The 14,853-nt window shown below is 34.5% G+C and overlaps 1 protein-coding gene across 25 annotated transcripts in view; it reads right to left on the reverse strand.

Annotated features, from left to right (window-relative positions):
• IQCM (IQ motif containing M) overlaps window positions 1–14,853 on the reverse strand; it is a 465,249-nt gene that overhangs the window by 231,196 nt on the left and 219,200 nt on the right. For all 25 annotated transcript variants that reach the window (XM_055111895.1, XM_055111891.1, XM_055111884.1 and 22 more), the window contains one exon: window positions 6,162–6,229. In XM_055111895.1, the coding sequence (XP_054967870.1) occupies window positions 6,162–6,229 (68 nt within the window). The remainder of the gene's footprint in view (window positions 1–6,161; window positions 6,230–14,853) is intronic.

Consider the following 14,853-nt stretch of genomic DNA (forward strand, 5'->3'; position numbering starts at 1 on the left):
GCATATTTTAATGGCGACATTTTTTAGTACAGTGAGCATCTGTTTCTTTCCTCTGTCTGGCACCTCCTATTCTTTGGAGAATTGCACTTTCCCATTCCAGTCATGTGACTCTCCCATGATTTGTCTAGGGCTGGTCATGTCTTCCAAGGTGGGAAGTCAGCCAGAATATTTCTGTGTGTGTGTATGTGAGGAGAAGGGGAAGGGCAAGGTGCTTTCTGCCTTGGAGCGGGGAGGTTTGGTGGGGAATTGTTTGTTGCTTTTGTTTTTGTTTTTTATTTTTTGTGCTAATACAACACCACCATTTTGGTAAGAACGAGAAGTGAATTAGATACCTGGGAGCTACCCATTTTCCTTGCCACATGGAGAAAAATTCTATAGAAGGAGGTATTAAAGCCAAGCAGAGATTAAAAATGAAAGAAAAGACAATGCATCCTGAAGACATTACTTGAGTCCTTGAGTCATCTGAGCCTGAGATGCTAAACGAATACAAAGAACAAACAGCCACCAGATCCTGCACCCGTGTAATTCCTATTTAGATGGGTCAGTCAATCCAATGAAGATGCTGTAGACATATATATATATATATATATATATTTAGTTGAAATAGGCTGAGGGGCTTAATCAGAAAAGAAAAAGTTGATAAGGAGGGGTGACTTCTAGAAGACCAAGGGATACCAGTTCAAGAGAGATAGGTATTAAGCTTAAATCAGACAACTCTCTGAAAATCAGAGCAGTCCTTTGAATTAAATAGGATGACACTTGAATTGAGGTATTATGAATCCCTGGATTTTGCAAATAATGTCTATGTGTGTACAGTGTTATAGAGGAGATTTGTCCTTTGGAAAGAGAGTTTTAGTAGAAAATCTTTAAGTTTCCTCAAACTCTCAAAGTCTATAATTCTGCAAAGACAGAACACACAAGTAGAGGTCACCTGAGAAATGTTATTCACCATACATTTATTTTCAAATAATGTTTAGGATAGGCACTGACCCAGAAGAACCAATTGACAAAAGATGTCTAATGATAAGCAGGCTAACTTTCCATTCATAGGTAACAAAATTTCAGGAGAGACCAAAGAAAAGTTTTCAGGTGAGAAATTTTAAGATTGTTTTGAGATAAAATAAGAGGACTTGATCTCTTTCAGGAAAAAAAAAAATGGTGACAAAGAGAATACAGTAATTTTCAAGATAAAAGGGAAACATTCAAGAACCTACATAAATATCTGGACTCTGAAATGTGAATTTTATACTTAGATATGTAAGTTGATGTACCATATGCCACTATATCAAAAAAGAAAATATTTAGAATTGGTAATTCAATTTGCCTTTCAGAAAGATATTAGTGTCATATCTTATTATTATTTTAGTTCCAGTATGCTACAAAATAGGAAGAAGGAAGAATACAACTATTCTTCATCTACATATTTAAATGAACTATAATAATATTTGAAATTCTAAAGATTTTTTGAAAATAAGGAAAACTCAAAAGTTCCAAAACAGTACACTTACTTCATAGATGGTAAATTTAAATGTTAACACTTATATCAATAATTAAAGCAAATTAAATACTAAAAATATGAAAGGCTGATGACCAGCCTCTGAACTTATCACAATCACAAATTTAATATTATGAGTCAACAATAGAATGCTTTTCCTCTATGAATTAAAGACCCATCAATTGTTATATTCTATACCTGGAAATCAGTCAAGCATTTTTAAAAACAATTATGAGCTTTCGAAGTTCAACAAAAGGAAAATTTATCACTGAGGTCATAGTAATCTACAAAGCATTAACAGCTCACTGCAAAAAAAAAACATCAAAAGAGTGTTTTATTCATGGAATGCAATAGGTTATCTTAAGGAAAACGTAGACTTTTGCAATATGGTTAGAGGTACTAAACAAATTCAAGTGGACCTCAAGGAACATTATGTATAAAGTATTTTTTCTTATGGAAAATAAAAGAACATGTCATCACAATAGTACAATGAATTATAATCTATACAGCTTCTGGTTCACAGTTTTTGCTTAGATATTGAGAATGAACTCTCAATGCATTACTTCCCTTTAGCTAATAATATAAACTCTTTTTGATATTTTATATTAAGGATACTATACTAAAAAAGAGAAAATATATTAATAAAGAAGTAGTTGAAAAATATGATGCTAGGAAAAAATGAGATCCCACTTCATCACAAAATAATCTTTACCTTTATAAAAATAAAAAATAAATGTATACACTATCATTCATGTACACATTACATTTATTTAAACTAAAAATTAAGAACAACATTTATTTGAATCAATTCTATCTGGTTTAGAGGTATTTAATTTTTAAGACAAATAGATATTTTATTTAAAAAACAGAAAAATGTTCCTTTGGCAGTTCTGATTGAACTGAGATTTGGTGGCTTTCTTTGAAATGTTTAACATAAACTTCTTTTCCTTTAAAAATGGTTTTAGAATTTCTCAACCATATTTTAATCTTATGAATTTCTAACAACTTTCAGAAACTTATGGAGTTCTAACAATTTGAAAATGTGTCATTTAAATTAAAATATTGAGGAAGTAGAAAAATTCAGATATTAAGCAATTTTGTTTTATAAGTTTTCATCTATGAAAATAATTTAGTATAAATGTTGAGCATAGGTGTATATGAAATGAATACTTATATAGCAGAATTATAAAATGATAGTAAAAAGATAAACTTTTTCTCATAAAAATACATAAATATATTTAAGAACCCCCAAATTAAATCAAGTATCTATATTCACTATGCAGTCTTTTCAACCCAGTAAATTCATTCTAAATGTGTGAGATTTTAACATTATAGCTCTGTTTAATAATGCTTCTAAGGGAAAATCTTGTATATACTTGTACATATACAAACAAAAGTACCCAAGCACTATACAACCATCTTTTCCTCCCTTTCTGAATATTGAAATGTTTATAGTTGAAGAAAACAGGAAGATGAACAACAACAATGACAAATGAATTTGAAATTTGCTTTTTAGGTTTGTGATCATTGAAGATTAGGAGAGAAATAACCAGGACTCTGACTTATCCACCACTATTTATCCATATAAGGCAAAGGCAACCAAGAATAGGAGTGGGTGTTCACATTAGCAGTCATTCCAGACCAAGTGCTGCTGCAGCATTTTTTAGTTTGCTTAACTCCCCCACTCCCACCTTTTAACAGCCAAGTGACTGCCTCTTTTAAAAAAATACTGCTGAGTGGGTACATAAACCAGTCCTATTTGCCAACTGTAAAGGGTTCCCGCAAAGCTTGTGGGTATGTGTAAATTAATTCCATCATCTTTTTTTCTATAACCAAGAAGAGATGGGGGAAAAGAGACTCTCTTATATTTACTGTAGCCTGGCAATAGTAATATATGTGTGACATATTTTTACCCTTGAAATGCAAAAGTACTTTAGAAATTAGCCAGCACTTTATTGAAGTTGACTGATGACTGATGGAAGGTTATAATATACTCTGCCTCATGCAGGCTGTAAGGAAACCTCTAGCCGAAAAATATATGGGAAATTCCTCTGTAACAAGAAAAGTTCTTTAGGCAAAGCTATAAATCCAACATGTGGACTCTAAAGTTTCATGGAATTTTTATGATAGAATTGGTGCAGGATTTCAAATAAAGAAGAGAATCTTAATATTGATTTACTTAAATATTTTCAATTAAGTACATTTGTGTATTTTATATAGACATATATAAAATCTCACATATATACATATATATAGTTTTATATTGTTCACTACTTTGCTTTATTTTCACATTCAATTTCACTCTTTCAAATTTCTCTCTCTCTTTGATTCTATGCCAGTAATATTTTTTAAATCACTAAAGCCACTCAAGTTTAATAATTTATTAAGTATAGTTTCAATTTACCTCTCTTAAGTAATCATCAGAAAGCCTATTAAAATTTAAGATACAAATGGTATAAAAGAAGCATGACTGACTAAGAATATCACTATGCTGTGAGGTGAGATTTAGATTCTAGTCACAGTTCTGTTTTTTACTTTCAGGACCTTGAAGAAGTCACTAAATCTTTTTTATCCCAATTTTCCTAATTGGAAAATAGAAGGATTGAACCAAGTGATGTCTAAAATTCCTTCAGCCATCATTCTTTAAAATATTTAAGACATCCCTGAAAAACTTACACAGGGTAGACTATACAGAAAAATGTTTAGAGTCCAGATTATCTGACTGGCTGGCTGGCTCCAGGGAAATAACTATAATAAACATTCATCTTGGAGGCTGTCCAATTTTTTATCATTGAAATGGCTGGAGTAATTTTAACTTAGTAACATCTGTAAGGAAAAAAGGCTTCCCAATCAAATTAACCAGGTAAAGAATATTTCTAGGAAAAGGACTTATGCAAGAACACGAACTGCTTTGAACACCATCAAATATTTTCAAAATAATGTACATGTGACTGTTATAATTTATTTGCTTTAGAGGAAGTCTCTCCGTAGGAAGGTTTTTGAAAACAAATTCAATTTCTTTAGTAGACACAGGTCATTCAGATTTTCTATTTCTTCTTGTGTCAGTTTTGGTATGCTATCTGTTTTCAAAAAACTAGACTACTTCCTCTTAAATGCAAATGACATGAAGTTATTTACATATTATTTTATTATTATTCTAATGTCTATAGGATATACAATTATGCCCTCTCTTTCATTCCTGATATTGGTAATTTGTGTTTTATCTCTTCTTTTTTAAAAACTGGTCTTAAAAAGAGCACATAAATTTTATTAATCTTTTCAAAGATTAATGTGCTTTGTTAATTTGATTTATTGTTTCCCTAATTTCTATTTCATTGCTTTCTGTTCTTATCTTTATAAAGCCTGTTACATGTGCCCTTAAAAATAATGTATATTCTACATTATTGGATGTAGTCTTCTATAACTGTCATTTTTGGCAAATTAATTAACGGTTTGTTGAAATCTGCTATATGTAGAATTTTCATTTGATTCTTTTGTATAGCTTTTATTTCTGCACTGGGGATCTCCTGTTATTATGAACACCTTTTTTAAGTTTTGAACATTTATAGTAACTGCTTTAAAGCCATTATCTGCTAATTCCAACATCCATAGAAAGAGAAAAATCTTTTTTTCTTTCTATGTAAACAGATGAAGCAATTGAAAACTATGCAAGCTGTTACTTTAGGATGCACTTTCTTGAAGTCTTTTCTACACATGCACAATTCAGGAGTCAGCCCATAATTTTAGAAGAGTTTGTACACAGAATTGGGACTCCTCTCTCTGTGGTTTTCTCCTTTTATGAAATTTCCCAATCAACTTTTAGTCATTTTGGCAGCTCTAAACTCTGTCTTCTGACATTTCACACCATTAACACTGAGGTTTTCTGCCTAAGTTCTCACTATCTTACACTGCATGACGTTGGAAAAGCTAGATAAATGGGGACCTTACCCATTGCAGTTCCTTTCTTTCAAGAGTCAAATAGTTTCCCTCCAGTTTCTGTCCACATGCCATCACTCTCCAGTGCCTTCAAATATTCTTTTTTTAGCTTATAATCATTTATAATTAATAAATGAATGTATTCCCAGTGAATAAGAAAACACAAGTATAAAACCTGCCCTTTTCGAAACTTCATTGTTAACTTTCCACAATTGCTTCTTTCAATCTCACGCTCTAATCTGTCTCACAAAATCAATGTTTTCAAAACAGTTTATCAACAAAGTATATAAAGTAGCAAAGCAATCTAAGAGTTTTTAATAGAGTCATTGAAATGCATGCTTAACCCTAGTGAATTGTGGTACATAGTTTCTAACAAACAAAAAAAAAATAGCTAAAACATACGCAGTGTCATTTACGGCATTGTCATTTACTGTCATTTACGGCATTTACTGTCATTTATGGCAAATTAAATGTTTCCACTGCTTTCTCATAGATACTGAAAAGTAAAACTTCAGCTGGGTCTACTAACTGATTACTAAAACACTCAAAAAACTGTATTTTTCTCCTTTCCTCCATCAAATTAAAAGGCCACATTGAAAAATATGTATTAAAACCTGAGCTTTCAACAACCTATACTTCCTTAAACCTAGTTATTAAAGTCAGCAATTACATTGATAACAACAAAAATGAGTGCATTAATTTACACTTTTCTATTATATAAAAGATATACCTGGGTTGTGATTTTGGTTCTGGCTTGATAGGTTGTTGCTCCTTTTTAATAAGGGTTTTAAAGGCTTTCTATAATAAGGAAAAGAAGAGTTGACATAAGTAGAAAAACAATGTTATCACCTATAAAACTTTAATTCCATTGATGTTCTGTTATATTATCAAAGGGAGAATCATTATAATATATATTATAAATCTGCACATTTATATACATTTTTTAGTATACTCAGAGGGGTATGACTGTTGAACCTCCTTCAGAACCCTTTAGCACCTAGGAATACAGTTCCTACTAGTTATTTTAATGAGCAAATATCCTTACAACTATATTATAGATCAGAATTTTATTTATTTATTTATTTATTTATTTGTCCTCTGTCTTACAAAAGAGATTTAAGATGCCTTTTAATAAATACAGTACATATGCAAAAGGGAAATAAAATCCAGTGAAAGGGAAAATATGGGTAGAAAAATAATGCCAAATATGCTCTGATAATTTGTGATATTTGAAATTTGGCTCTCAAAAACCTAACTATTGAGGTGTTATGGACTGAACTGTGCTTCCCCTAAATCCATATGTCAAAGCCCTAATCCCTCAATGTGACTGTATTTGAAGATAAGGTTTTTAATGAAGTAACTATGGCTGAATGAGGTCAAAAGGGCGGGGCCTAATTCAGCAGGACTGATGACTTTATAAGACGAGGAAAAGATACCCAAGAAAAGGCCACGTGAGGACACAATAAGAAGATGGCCATCTTCAAGCCAACGAGAGAAACATCAGGAGAAACCAACCCCACGGACACCTTAATCTTGGACTTCCAGCCCCCAGAACTGTAAGAAAATAAATTTATGTTGTTTAGTCTGTGGTATTTTCTTATGGTATCCCTAACACACTAAAACACACAGTAACAAATAAAACAGTAGTTCTAACATTCACAATGTCTGTAACAAAGCAAGCTTATTTTCAGTGAAAAATTGCTTCCATAGGTTTTTCATATAAACCTGGCATAATATCCCAGCTTCAACAGCATCACTTCCAACAATTTATGGATTTTTCTTATATAATCCTTCAATATTAGTCAAAGATAAGAAGAATAACTGAGGAAGATAATTCTAGAAGACCCCAGAAAAACTGGGCCATTGCCTGTCTGGTCATTCAGTGTGGTCCAAATGTAAAATTGATAGCTAGAGGCACTGATGGCTTGCATATCTACTTTATAATCTTCCAGGACAATTTTTGTATAAAATAGCTTTTAAAAAATAGGGAAGAGGAATTTGAAGTAAACTTGATAAATGAGTAAAATGGTTAGAGGATTTTGAGTTGTTAGTGTTGTTGTCTCCCTCAGGCGCTCTAAGAAGTCAGTAACAAAAATTTATTGGTCAGTGATATATGGTGTGCTCATGATACCACAAGGAAAGTGATTATTTTAGTTTTGCATTTTAAGTTTCAAAGGTGTCATTGACAACTAAAGCCAAAAATGTCTCTTCTATAAACTCTCAAGAGATATAAAGAGCCAATGTAAAGATGAAACATGGAAGAAAGTGTGTTTATCCTGCAAAAATACTCAGCATTGACATACACTGATTTCTAAAACATTTTAAACAAATCACAAATCTCTTTTACTGAGTTAAGCTTCATTCTGACTTATGCTGCCATCTCAGATGCAATCTTACTAGTAAGTGTTAATTTCATTTCACGGCATTCATTTCTTAAGAACTAACATTGACCTTTCTTCGGGAACACAACAGTAACCCGGAAAATTGTTGTGCATCATCTCTCAATATTTGTTACATTTAGAATTCCCTGATCATGTTTCCTTTTTCAAAGTAAACAATAATCCTCAAGAATAATACTGTACTTTTTTAAATGTATGTACAACATGTAAATGATAATAAAGCAGGAAGCAGGACCTATATTTTAAATGTCACCCTCAAGATGTTCCGTGACACATTTTCATGGCTATAAAAATACTAATGGCCAGAAAAAAATTGTTAATCTTGATATTTCATACTTTTACACAAAACAATACACTTGGATTGGGACACACTGTCCTTCTGTGCTACTACTGTTTACACTTGCCAACTTAATTTTTTTTTCAAGTCCTTCCTTCTTGGCCAGACTAACTGAATTGGCACATTCTCCATAATAAGGGGTGGCAAATGTGAAGGCTGTTAAGTAAAACAATCTCAGACAAACATTCCTGAGGATTTCCTTTCTTTAGATGTCCTCTGTGATTCTATTTTCTCTCTTCCAACTTCACTGCCTTTGCAACCTCCATTGATGTTTTCTACCTAACATAATTAGCGATTGATTTTTTCTTTTTCTTTCCTTTTTTTTTTTTTTGTTTTCCTTTTTGCAGAGTAAATATCGCCTTTGTTATAAGGGGTCTGGTGTTTTTCTAAGTCTTAGTCTTCTACATACTTATATATTCACATCTCAAGTCTATTCTGCCTTGATGTTTCACCTCTATTTTCTCTTAAATTCTTTCTCTCTTCTTTACACAGCCACTACCTGCTTCTTTCAACTTCTTTTCTTATTATTATACTTTAAGTTCTGGGATACATGTACAGAACGTGCAGATTTGTTACATAGGTACACACATGCCACGGTGGTTTGCTGCACCCATCAATCCATCATCTGCATTAGGTTTTTCTCCTAATGCTATCCCTCCCCTAGCCCCTTGCCTGCCAACAGGCCCCAGTGTGTGATGTTCCCCTCCTTGTCTCCACGTGTTCTCATTGTTCAATTCCCACTTATGAGTGAGAACATGTGGTGTTTGGTTTTCTGTTCCTGTGTTGGTTTGCTGAGAATGATGGTTTGCAGCTTCATCCATGTCCCTGCAAAGGACATGAGCTCATCCTTTTTTATGGCTGCATAGTATTCCATGGTGTATATGTGCCACATTTTCTTTATCCAGTATATTATTGATGGGAATTTGGGTTGGTTCCAAATCTTTGCTATTGGGAACAGTGCTGCAATAAACATATGTGTGCATGTGTCTTTACAGTAGAATGATTTATCATCCTTCTTTAAAAACCTGGTCTTCCCAGGCCAATGCATTTGGAGTGACACATTCTAAACACTTGGCTGAATATGTAAGTCATTTATTAAACTCCCTGGAAAAATTTTCAAATTTTTGTAACAACCTAAATAGATGTATTGAAAACTACTTTTCATACTCCTTTTCCCCACATATTTTCTCAAATCCCACAGTTTAACTGGTACCAAGCTTCTGATAATTTACACAATATTTTTACACCTGAGGCTTCTTTCTAAAAAAGCACCTGTATAATCCATCAATTCCCTTCCTCTTTTCAAATATCATTGGATGATTTTTTCTTTTGACAATTCCTTCATGGTCTAATGATTACATTCTTTCATTTATAAACCATAAATCTTTAGCCTTCAATTTTTGCATCTTAATTATAGATACATTTCATTTAACTCCTATTAGCATAAAATTATAAAATATGTAAGTTATAATTGGCCTACTATGCCCCAACACTTACACCCAAATGTGGTTAAAGGTTTTTTTTTTTAATACTTTAAGTTCTAGGGTACATGTGCACAACGTGCAGGTTTGTTACATATATATACATGTGCCATAATGGTGTGCTGCACCCATTAACTCGTCATTTAGCATTAGGTATATCTCCTAATGCTATCCCTCCCCCCTCCTCCCACCCCACGACAGGCCCCGGTGTGTGATGTTCCCCACGCTGTGTCCAAGTGTTCTCATTGTTCAATTCCCACCTATGAGCACAAACATGCGGTGTTTGGTTTTCTGTCCTTGCGATAGTTTGCTGAGAATGATGGTTTCCAGCTTCATCCATGTCCCTATAAAGGACATGAACTCATCCTTTTTTATGGCTGCATAGTATTCCATGGTGTATATGTGCCACATTTTCTTAATCCAGTCTATCACTGATGGACATTTGGGTTGGTTCCAAGTCTTTGCTATTGTGAATAGTGCCACAATAAACATACGTGTACATGTGTCTTCACAGCAGCATGATTTATAGTCCTTTGGGTATATACCCAGTAACAGGATGGCTGGGTCAAATGGTATTTCCAGTTCTAGATCTTTGAGGAATCGCCACACATTGTCTTCCACAATGGTTGAATTAGTTTACAGTCCCACCAACAGTGTAAAAGTGCTCCTATTTCTCCACATCCTCTCCAGCACCTGCTGTTTCCTGACTTTTTAATGACCGCCATTCTAACTGGTGTCAGATGGTATCTCATTGTGGTTTTGATATGCATTTCTCTGATGGCCAGTGATTATGAGCATTTTTTCATATACCTGTTGGCTGCATAAATGTCTTCTTTTGATAAGTGTCTGTTCATATCCTTCACCCACTTTTTGATGGGGTTGTTTGATTTTTTTTCTTGTAAATTTGTTTAAGTTCTTTGTAAATTATGGATATTAGCCCTTTGTCAGATGGGTAGATTGCAAAACTTTTCTCCCATTCTGTAGGTTGCCTGTTCACTCTGATGGTAGTTTCTTTTGCTGTGCAGAAGCTCTTTAGTTTAATTAGATCCCATTTGTCAATTTTGGCTTTTGTTGCCATTGCTTTTGGTGTTTTAGACATGAAGTCCTTGCCCATGCCTATGTCCTGAATGGTAATGCCTAGGTTTTCTTCTAGGGTTTTTATGGTTTTAGGTCTAACATTTAAGTCTTTAATCCATCTTGAATTAATTTTTGTATAAGGTGTAAGGAAGGGATCCAGTTTCAGCTTTCTACACATGGCTAGCCAGTTTTCCCAGCACCATTTATTAAATAGGGAATCCTTTCCCCATTGCTTGCTTTTGTCAGGTTTGTCAAAGATCAGATGGTTGTAGATGGGTGGTATTATTTCTGAGGGCCCTGTTCTGTTCCATTGGTCTATATCTCTGTTTTGGTACCAGTACCATGCTGTTTTGGTTACTGCAGCCTTGTAGTATAGTTTGAAGTCAGGTAGCGTGATGCCTCCAGCTTTGTTTTTTTGGCTTAGGATTGTCTTGGCTATGTGGGCTCTTTTTTGGTTGCATATGAACTTTAAAATAGTTTTTTCCAATTCTTTGAAGGAAGTCATTGGTAGCTTGATGGGGATGGCATTGAATCTATAAATTACCTTGGGCAGTATGGCCATTTTCACGATATTGATTCTTCCTATCCATGAGCATGGCATGTTCTTGAATTTGTTTGTATCCTCTTTTATTTCGTTGAGCAGTGGTTTGTAGTTCTCCTTGAAGAGGTCCTTCATATCCCTTGTAATTGGATTCCTAGGTATTTTATTCTCTTTGAAGCAATTGTGAATGGGAGTTCACTCACGGTTTGGCTCTCTGTTTGTCTGTTATTGGTGTATAGGAATGCTTGTGATTTTTGCACATTGATTTTGTATCCTAAGACTTTGCTGAAGTTGCCTACCAGCTTAAGGAGATTTTGGGCTGAGATGATGGGGTTTTCTAAATATACAATCATGTCATCTGCAAACAGGGACAATTTGCCTTTCTCTTTTCCTAATTGAATACCCTTTATTTCTTTATCCTGCCTGATTGCCCTGGCCAGAACTTCCCACACTATGTTGAATAAGAGTGGTGAGAGAGGGCATCCTTGTCTTGTGCCAGTTTTCAAAGGGAATGCTTCCAGTTTTTGCGCATTCAGTATGATATTGGCTGTGGGTTTGTCATACATAGCTCTTATTATTTTGAGATACGTCCCATCAATACCTAGTTTATTGAGAGTTTTTAGCATGAAGCGTTGTTGAATTTTGTCGATGGCCTTTTCTGCATCTACTGAGATCATCATGTGGTTTTTGTCTTTGGTTCTGTTTATAGGATGGATTATGTTTATTGACTTGCATATGTTGAACCAGCCTTGCATCCCAAGGATGAAGCCCACTTGATCATGGCGGATAAGCTTTTTGATGTGCTGCTGGATTCGGTTTTTCAGTATTTTATTGAGGATCTTTGCATCGATGTTCATCAGAGACATTGGTCTAAAATTCTCTTTTTTTGTTGTGTCTCTGCCAGGCTTTGGTATCAGGATGATGCTGGCCTCATCAAATGAATTAGGGAGGATTCCCTCTTTTTCTATTGATTGGAATCGTTTCAGAAGGAATGGTACCAGCTCCTCCTTGTACCTCTGGTAGAATTTGGCTGTGAATCCATCCAGTCCTGGACTATTTTTGATTGGTAGGCTATTAATTATTGCCTCAATTTCAGAGCCTGTTATTGGTCTATTCAGGGATTCAACTTCTTCCTGGTTTAGTCTTGGGAGGGTGTATGTGTCGAGGAATTTATCCATTTCTTCTCGATTTTCTAGTTCATTTGCATAGGGGTGTTTATAGTATTCTCTGATGGCAGTCTGTATTTCTATAGGATCAGTGGTGATATCTCCTTTATCATTTTTATTGCATCTACTTTATTCTTCTCTCTTTTCTTCTTTATTAGTCTTGCTAGCGGTCTATCAATTTTGTTGATCTTTTCAAAAAACCAGCTCCTGGATTCATTGATTTTTTGAAGGGCTTTTGTGTCCTACCTCCTTCAGTTCTGCTCTGATCTTAGTTATTTCTTGCCTTCTGCTAGCTTTTGAATGTGTTTGCTCTTGCTTCTCTAGTTCTTTTAACTGTGATGTTGGGGTGTCAATTTTAGATCTTTCCTGCTTTCCCTTGTGGGCATTTAGTGCTATAAATTTCCCTCTACAAACTGCTTTAAATGTGTCCCAGAGATTCTGGTATGTTGTGTCTTTGTTCTCATTAGTTTCAAAGAACATCTTTATTTCTGCCTTCATTTCATTATGTACCCAGTAGTCATTCAGGAGCAGGTTATTCAGTTGCCATGTAGTTGAGCGGTTTTGAGTGAGTTTCTTAATCCTGAGTTCTAGTTTGATTGTACTGTGGTCTGAGAGACAGTTTGTTGTAATTTCTGTTCTTTTACATTTGCTGAGGAGTGCTTTACTTCCAACTATGTGGTCAATTTTGGAATAAGTGTGATGTCATGCTGAGAAGAATGTATATTCTGTTGATTTGGGGTGGAGAGTTCTGTAGATGTCTATTAGGTCCACTTGGTGCAGAGCTGAGTTCAATTTCTGGATATCCTTGTTAACTTTCTGTCTCGTTGATCTGTCTAATGTTGACAGTGGGGTGTTAAAGTCTCCTATTATTATTGTGTGGGAGTCTAAGTTTCTTTTAGGTCTCTAAGGACTTGCTTTATGAATCTGGGTGCTCTTGTATTGGATGCATATATATTTAGGATAGTTAGCTCTTCTTGTTGAATTGATCCCTTTACCATTATGCAATGGCCCTCTTTGTCTCTTTTGATCTTTGTTGGTTTAAAGTCTGTTTTATCAGAGACTAGGATTGCAACCCCTGCTTTTTTTTGTTTTCCATTTGCTTGGTAGATCTTCCTCCATCCCTTTATTTTTTAAGTAGGAAGGGATTTTCTGGGTTTTAAACAACCTTGTGACCCTACCAGAAACATTAATAAACACATCACTCACATAATACGAAATGTTTGTTTAAATAGGTACTGTGAAGAGAAAATTATTAATTGCAAATACATATAAAATTACAAATTATATATTAAAACATGTGAAGTAAACTGAAGAGTTTTTTTCTGCTAGGCTGGGCTATTAACACTAGCATTTGCCCTGAAGAAGTCAGTCATGTCCCTAGTGCCTTCTGTGAAATAGCAGTGGGCTGCATTCTTTATGCTGCTACTAATACGATTTAAACAGAAAAAATGTCAATCACTTGCACACATGCAGAATCAGGAGGTACCAAACACATCTTTCTGAGATTTTTCACAAGCCAATCTCTTTACATTCTTGAATTTGAGAGCTTCCAGGAATGCAAACAAACCACAGGATGGTTTAAAAGCCATATAACCACCCATGGGAGTTATGCAAAATCTTCTCATGGAGCCAGACCAGCCTCCACTTTGGAAGGTGGTCTTAAGTGTAGTATTCCCTTTATTTACATTTCTTTACAGAGGTGAAGGTATCCCAAAGATAATGCTGGTCACTTTGTAATAGCCATGGCTTCAAAAAGCCATTCAACATTCAGATTAGGAAAGACTGGAGAAGATGACATAGAAAAATACATGTTGCTCATCTACCAGTCACTAGAGAAAATTTCTTTAACCTTCACAAAAAATTAAAACCACAGAAATTTAATCATTTGTGTAGGTATTTAAGCTAAGTGTAGGAGGCAATACACAGGCTGAAGAGAAGGAGGGAAATGGATAGGGAACTTTGCATCCCAATATAAGCCCCTGTAAAGGTTGGAATCTATTTGAAAAAAGATACAAGGGGATTGCTGTTTCTAGGAATATGTTCATAGTAACAAATCTCAACATAATCCAACAATAAATTCTAAAAACATAAAAATAAAAGATGTTGTTTAATGCATGGCTGAGCTGATGGGAAAGTAATGGAATTCCATTCTGGCCAAACACTGAAATGTTGAAATTACTGTTTTATAATTTCAGAAGCTTGTCTTTGCCTTGGGGATGGTATGGCAATTTCTGACAGCTTAGAGTCTAGGTTTTAATGACCTGCATGCCCTGCAGTTGAGAGGTAAACATTGGAACCCAGAGTACCAAGGAAAGTCAAATCTAAGAAAAGTACTCATAAAACCCAAGTCTTGGAAGGGCAGTAGACTTAAGGCATAAACCAAGATTTTTTAAATGTCCTGTAGAAAGAGAGAGACTGTGA

This window comes from Pan paniscus, chromosome 3 (genome assembly GCF_029289425.2).
Source record: "Pan paniscus chromosome 3, NHGRI_mPanPan1-v2.0_pri, whole genome shotgun sequence".
In the NCBI taxonomy this organism is placed as follows: Eukaryota; Metazoa; Chordata; class Mammalia; order Primates; family Hominidae; genus Pan; species Pan paniscus.